Here is a 7895-nt window from a genome sequence, read left to right as displayed (position 1 = left end):
ATATTTTCCAGAATTTCCTTTTCCTTTTTATGCCAGATGAAGGAAAATAACAGATCAAAGAGTTTTGCGGTTTCACTTTACAAAAAACTTTTTCTAGCTCTTAATGTCAAACATGAATATATCCTTTTTTATTATTTATTGAGAAAATATGCTACTTAAAAGAATCTTTGCCTTTAACTGAAACTGCTGCTTGGAAGAATCTGATGAATGCTCAGTAAGAGAGTTCCAGCTCACTATTTATCGTATCCTTCTTGATACTTTAAAGGAAAAAAATAAAGATCAATAAGTCAGAACTCATTAATGTGGCAAAAGCTGAAAATTCAAGTTGTTCCTGTTACATGCGAGATACAAATCATCTCTTGCCTAAAGTTAAGAAAGATACCCAGGTTTATGATTCACTACATCATAGGAACAAAAATAATATTTCCATATAAATATATAACCCGAGGTTCTCCCCCCTCCAAATTTCTTAGCAACAAGCTAGTGTTGCTTAATGACGACTTGGATTAGTCCAGCACCTATGGCTTATCTTAAAAACATATGTAGTGTTTGTCGAACATGGCTAATAGATAATTGTGAGACGGCTAGAAAAATAGACAGGGCTGTAGAGTGGAATGGAAAGAAAAACTTGATAACCATAGCAAATCATTTCCCTACCGCTTCCCAGAAAACAGCGCAAGTGTATCTTTGTAGATATCAGAAATCAAATTTGACTTGAGGGAAATTCATCTTTTGGGATATTCTAGGCTTTAAATACAATAAATAATTTACTGCTCAAACTATATTGGAAAACATTTGGTTGGCAGCACAGTTTTCAAAAGAAAATTACTTTCATATTATAGTTTGATATTGTGACTATGGTGTGCCGAAAAAGCAAAACATTGCCTCTTTGTGACAAATCTTTCTGCATAATACTTGACTGTTAGGTAATTATAATGTTGTGGATGTCAGATATTATATTACAATCTAGGTTTTAAACCCCAAACTTACCATGCCAACAGTTGCTTTTCTTAAAAAACATTTTCACATGCAGGATGTTTTTAAATTTTATTTGCAACTACTGCAATTACAAAGAGAAATATCCATGGAAGTTTGCATTGAAAGTAAGTTTATTTCATAAACAGGGTCACAAATAAAGGAGCAGCTCATTTGGCTTGTGGGTAGTTTCTGTTCTATGAAAATCTTCCTGCATGACCATTTTTTTGGTCAAGGGCTTTACAGCATTTTAGTTGTATAGTTCTTTAACATTTAATTATAAAAAAATCTTTCTACATGATTGACATCTGAATGTATTTCTACAGTTTCTAACCACATCAATGATTGTATTTATTACATGGGAAGAAACAGTAGAATTTATTGTAAGATTTTGCTTCTCCTTCACAGAAAATGTGCGATCTATATTTAATCAAAACCAGCTCTGTTGGGAATATAGTCCACATGAATATCCTCAGTATAGAGGAAAAATGAACTATTACAATGTATACTTTTATCAAATTTAGTCGAGTTTATTTTGAATAGTTCTGAATAAATACAAAAAACATATCTTAGTGTGTCAATGTGTCTGAATTAAAAGGCTTCTGACAAAATAAAGTAGACTGAAGGCCAAGACTTGTAGATTTGATATCTTTATATTTAGAAAAGGATATTGCCAATGCTTGATATAACATATGGTCCCCAAACTCTTAATATACATACAGGTTTATCAAAAGAAATACTGTATGATTTACTAGATAGTAGGTGCTTAGACATATTTTTAGCCGTTGAGAAATATAGATTTATAACCTGCATGAGAATTAGGGGCAAGAACTCCCCTCCACTAAAGGTAGATTTAAGTCTCAAAAGATAAGCCTGTGTGTGTGACAATATGGAATGCACCCCCTCCCTCAGGGTAAGATACCAAGTCCAAAGCATACAAAATAGACTGAAAACTGTAAGCAATCTTAGCTCAATGTTCTTAACATCACTGAAAAAGATCTTGCAGATTTTCCCAACGTAGAAACTCAGGTGGATGTTAATTTCAACAGAACTTGTAAAACAAATTGCTTAATACGAAATGTTGGTTTAATGATTGCTTCCATTTAATAATAGCATCTGTTACTATACTGGACCAAAAGTTGATCAAGCAATGTAGCCCACACTTTTGGACATTTAGAATAAAAGGCTTTTATTTTCAGTTGGAATAAATGCATCCTATACTTAGAGGCTGTGAAGAGCCTTAAGCATCTCCCAGGTTATATACCCAACCGACTGACAGACCTCCACTGGGAAATTACATGAAGTACTCATAACTGGTAAAACGAAACTTGAAAAAAATCTTCAGTTCATCTGCACTGTTTTTACATTTTCCCAGGTCATGTTTGTAGAGATATCCCGTATCACACAGTTCATTTGTCATACTATTTAGTCATCTTCTTCCTCCTCCTCTTCTTCTTCCTCAAAACTATCTTCGAAACCTTCGCTGTCTTCCTGGTCTTCATCTCCCTCTATTGCTGTATCCCACTGTGGATGGTTTTCTGGCACAGGTTTTGCTTCATGAACTTCCAGCTGCAGAGAGTTCAAGTGATTGGAGAAAGGAGGGATCCAGGAAGGGGAAAAATAGAATGTAAGTGTTATCCTTTGGGGGAAGTTATTAAGGCTTCTCTACATAATATTACAGATTAATTCAAGAGCACTCTGGAGTAAACTGCAAAATATTTTGCATGTATAAGTAGTTAAGCAAATTGTCCTCCATTCTCTGCAAGATTCCGTATTAATCAATTATTTTAATCAGGCATAACTTGTACATTTATGGATCAAAATATCCTGAAAAAAATTCTTGTCCCTCAGAAGAACATTATTTAATGTGGATATTTATTTCCTAAAGCAGAGTTGCTCAATGTCACAGGTACCAAAATGTTTTAAATGGCTGCTTTCTGACAAAAAGTGTTGAAAGATTTAGCTACAGGTATTCGTCCACTTATGACTACCACATACGACTAGAATTTCCATTGTTAAGCCATGTTAAGTGGTTACTGAGTGAGTCATGCCTCATTTTATGACCTTTTTTGCCATGGATATTTAGTGAATCATTGCAGTCATTAAGTGAATCATGCAGTTGTTAAGGGAATCTGGCTTCCCCCATTGACTCTGCTTGTTGGAAGCCCCTTGGAAAGGCCACCAATAGTGATCACATGACCTGGGGCACCACAGCTGATATATACACACTCTAATTCTGATCACGACCATAGGTATGCTACAATGATCAGAAGCATGAGGACCAGTCATAAACATTTTTTTTCAGTGCCATTGTGATTTTAAACAGCTGTTAAATTAATGGTTTTAAGTAGAGGATTACAGGTATTTTGTTTTATTCCAGCCACCTTTATTATCAAACAGGAATCCCATGCTATGTGTGTGCATACACTGCAGATGACTTAAATTGCTGATATTATATTGCTGATTCCTGCCTCACAAATTAAGATTTTTCAATCCCTGCTCTTAGAGTTTAAGCTTAATTTTTTTTTCCAATCAAAATATTCAAATAAACTCAGCATTATAGCCCTCTACTTACAACATGGAATTATGGTCATAAGCCATACCAGCGGGTTACCATGTGACTATGACCAATTTTATAACCTTTTTTAAAACACCAGTTTCTGGCCAAACCCCATGCTGTAAATAATCTTATGACTGCAGGACTGCGCAAACAGCCAGAACAGCTGGTTGCCAAGCACCCAAAATGCAATTACAGGTGAAACTCAAAAAATTAGAATATTGTGCAAAAGTTCATTTATTTCAGTAATGCAACCCAAAAGGTGAAATAAATATACGAGATAGACTCATTACATGCAAAGCAAGATAGTTCAAGCCGTGATTTGTCATAATTGAGATGATTATGGCTTACAGCTCATGAAAACCCCAAATCCACAATCTCAGAAAATTAGAATATTACATTCAATCAATAAAACAATGATTGTACATAGAACAATATCAGACCTCTGAAAAGTATAAGCATGCATATGTACTCAGTACTAAGTTTGGGTCCCTTCTGCAGCAATTACTGCCTCAATGCGGTGTGGCATGGAAGCTATCAACCTATGGCACTGCTGAGGTATTATGGAAGACCAGGATGCTTCAATAGCGGCCTTCAGCTCTTCTGCATTATTCAGTCTCATATCTCTCATCTTTCTCTTGGCAATGCCCCATAGATTCTCCATGGGGTTCAGGTCAGGCAAATTTGCTGGCCAATCAAGCACAGTAATCTCACATTGAACCAGGTTTTGGTGCTTTTGGCAGTGTAGGCAGGTGCTAAATCCTGCTGGAAAATGAAGTCAGCATCCCCATAAAGCTTGTCTGTGGAAGGAAGCATGAAGTGCTCCAAAATCTCCTGGTGACAGCTGCGTTGACTCTGGACTTAATGAAGCATAGTGGACCAACACCAGCAGACATGGCTCCCCAAATCAACACAGACTGTGGAAACTTCACACTGGACTTCAAGCATCTTGTAGTGTGTGCCTCTCCATTCTTCCTCCAGACTCTGGGTCCTTGATTGCCAAATGAGATGCAAAAGTTGCTCTCATCAGAAAAGAGGACTTTGGACCACTGAGCAACAGACAAGTTCTGTTTTTCTTTAGCCCAGGTAAGACGCTTCTGACGTTGTTTGTTGTTCACGAGCAGCTTGACAAGACGACTATGACATTTGAAAACCATGTCCAGGATCCATCTGTGTGTGGTGGCTCTTGATGCACTGACTCCAGCCTCAGTCCACTCCTTATGAAAGTCTCCAACACTTTTGAATGATCTTTTCCTGACAATCCTCTCCAGGCTGCGGTCATCCCTGCTGCTTGTGCACCTTTTTCTTCCACACTTTTCCCTTCCACATAACTTTCTATTAATGTGCTTTGATACAGCACTTTGGGAACATCCAACTTATTTTGCAATTACTTTTTTGAGGCTTTCGCTCCTTATGGAGGGAGGGTGTCAATGATGGTTTTCTGCACAACTGTCAGGTCAGCAGTCTTTCCCATGATTGTGATTCCTACTGAACCAGACTGAGAGACCATTTAAAGGCTCAGGAACCCTTTGCAGGTGTTATGGCTTAATTAACTGATTAGAATGGGACACTTTGAGCCTAGAATATTGAACCTTTTCACAATATTCTAATTTTCTGAGATTGTGGATTTGGGGTTTTCATGAGCTGTAAGCCATAATCATCTCAATTATGACAAATCATGGCTTGAACTATCTCGCTTTGCATGTAATGAGTCTTTCTCATATATTAGGTTCACCTTCTAAGTTGCATTACTGAAATAAATGAACTTTTGCACGATATTCTAATTTTTCGAGTTTCACCTATATGTGATCACAGGGTAGGGGAGCCTCAGAACTTGAAAACTGGCTCATATGTAGCTTTGGGAAGGTTCATCGTAACTTCAAACTGTCATTAAGCAACCAATCATAAATTGAGGAGTACCTGTACAGGACAAGATGCAGGTACAAGAGGTACACGTCAATGCAGTTGTATAGTACGTAGCAACACAAGTTCGACTAAACTTGTAGAATCCTCTCCAATCCCCAAACCCACCTGTGTGAGAAAACCTACCTTTAATGGTTTAATCTGATCCAAGCCCATGTAGGAATCCGATCTTAAATAAACGGTGTATTGGTAGTTTCCAGGTTTACCCGGTGCAGGAAATTTTAGTTCTACCTGGAAACACAAGCTCAAGTTATAAAAACAAAACAATGAAACGGCTTCAATAAACAAACAGCATACAAATTTAGAAAGTGCTAGGCTTCAATTTTTTCTAAGGCTGAATGTATTATATTCAATGAGCTACGTACTATGGCTTAACAAATCCACTTTCTGAAAATTAGCAAGAACCGAGGAAAAATCATCTTAAGGCCAAAAAAACAAAAAGTTTGAAAAAAAATTAGTGACAGCGCTGAATATAAAATGTGCTACATCTGTACAGCTGTTCTCCAATTACAACAGATTCCAGGTGATCTGTTAGTATAAAATACCTTATTTCTCAGTGTTCCTCATCAAACACTTCAACATTACACAACGTTAAATTAGGCTTTTTTTATGCAGCAGCTAAAGCCTGCAGAAGGAAAAAGGTCTTCCTTAGAATGACTCTCTTAATTTCTCTGTCAGTACTGGCTAGGCAGGTTAAGCTGAATGAGGAGCTATGAGTCAGGTAGGGTCTAGGAAAAGCAGAGGCTGAGACAATAATTGAGATCCAGAGGAGGATTAGGAGTGAAATGGGGATGACAGACCATACAACACACGGCTCCGTATTGCCTACTTTTATCAGCCAAAAAGAGCCCCCCAAACCCCCAACCCATTCCAGTTTTTAAGAACCAGAAATGAAATACTTAACCTCTTCTTGGTCTTTTAGTGTACACACGTGATATGGCATTGATATTAGTGTTTGTTCCTTCCTATCTGCTATATATAGCCACCACCACTCCTGTTTTTCCTATTAAGGAGAAGGGAAAAAGACCAGATATCAGCTATCATAATCCTGATCTGATTTTCATCAACAAAAACTGTACCCGAGGTTTCGGAATGGAAACTGCAAATTGACTTATTCCAAGAGAAACAGTCAAATTATATTGTGTTACTCCACAATTACTCCATCTTATACAAAGCAAACTTTAGCCAAAGAATCAAAGATTTCTCTTTTGAATATTTTTAGGCGCACATTACTCTTTGGCCCGGGGGGGGTGGGGGGAGGAGGAGAAGTTAAAATCATAACATGTAAGCATTAAGATATGCCCTTGAGATTATCCAGTTCAAACCTCGTTCTAGTGCAAGATTCTGTTATTGTGGAATACCGAATACCTCTGGGGAAAAATTGGAATGGAAATGAAGATAATTGTCAGGCTTGAACCACACTCTGGATTAGAACACAGTATTTGACATCCTAACAGACCTAACTAGATGTGCACCGGTGTTAAGAAATGAAAATGTACTGTAATATTTTTTCATAGAGTCGTAGTTGTTTCTATTTTGTCTGAAGCAAAACTCAACGTGGCAACGTAAACTTCCAATAGTCATTGAAATAGGCTGAATGGAACCATTAGTCATAATTTCGAGAAAATCCATAACATGGTTCCAGGTATCAGACCTGTGACCCTATGTCGGCAGAAATTGCACTACAACAAAATAAAACTTTTCTTGGTGAAGGTATTGCAGAAAGTAAAACCTTAAACATCAAAGCGTATGTTGGGTTAAAGTGGACCTGCACCCATCAAGTGGGCAATGTTCTCAGGGCACTAAATGGAGTCATGCTAGGGAAATAATATGGACATGTGACGAGTTGAACCTTAGAACCATCTTCATTATTTTAATGACCGATTAAATAAAAATTCATCTGTTTTATCTAAATATTGAATCTAAAAGGAAGATACAAAAAAATTGAAATACAGCCTTATTAACTCACAATGTGAATGGTCTACCAACCACTGCACACAGCCTATTCACTGTGACTTTACAGCTATACAGGAAGGGAAAGGCATTCCACAAGATTCAAAAAAGAACCATCCAAAATAGCAGAATCATAGTCTGATTTAAAGCAGCTTATGCAACTATTATTTCTTCAAAAGTAGCCCTATATTTAGGTTCCCATTTTGTAACAAATTCCTCCTCCCTTCAGTATTTAGATGCTTACGAGAACAGAGGAACAAAGAGAGATGAACTACGTAGATTATTAATATTAGCTCATGATCACAAATTAGAGTGTATTGTTAAAATCTAGTTTAATATTCTGCCCAAAACACAAAATAGAATACTAAAAAAATAACAAAGAAACATTAAATGATGGGAAACTTGACAGATTATAGCTTCTTCTTTAATCTGAACAAAATATACTGGGTATGCTCTCAGTATAATGTTCTTCCACATTCTAGTGAAT

At 36.9% G+C, this 7895-nt stretch overlaps 1 protein-coding gene across 2 annotated transcripts in view; it reads right to left on the bottom strand.

Moving 5' to 3' along the window:
* Positions 1 to 2138: 2138 nt before the first annotated feature.
* The window catches only part of SEC63 (SEC63 protein translocation regulator), a 42907-nt gene continuing 37150 nt past the window's right edge, over positions 2139 to 7895 (bottom strand). For both annotated transcript variants that reach the window (XM_026726648.2, XM_087913452.1), the window contains exons 19-21: positions 6360 to 6458; positions 5582 to 5686; positions 2139 to 2544 (exon numbers count right to left, since the gene is read on the bottom strand). In XM_026726648.2, coding sequence (XP_026582433.1) covers positions 2401 to 2544; positions 5582 to 5686; positions 6360 to 6458 — 348 coding nt within the window. In that variant the 3' untranslated portion in view covers positions 2139 to 2400. The remainder of the gene's footprint in view (positions 2545 to 5581; positions 5687 to 6359; positions 6459 to 7895) is intronic.

This window comes from Pseudonaja textilis, chromosome 1, assembly GCF_049901715.1.
Source record: "Pseudonaja textilis isolate UNSWEBS1 chromosome 1, rPseTex1.2, whole genome shotgun sequence".
Taxonomy (NCBI): domain Eukaryota; kingdom Metazoa; phylum Chordata; class Lepidosauria; order Squamata; family Elapidae; genus Pseudonaja; species Pseudonaja textilis.
The sequence above is the reverse complement of the archived record's forward strand: the minus strand, read 5'-3'. Positions and strand labels throughout refer to the sequence as shown.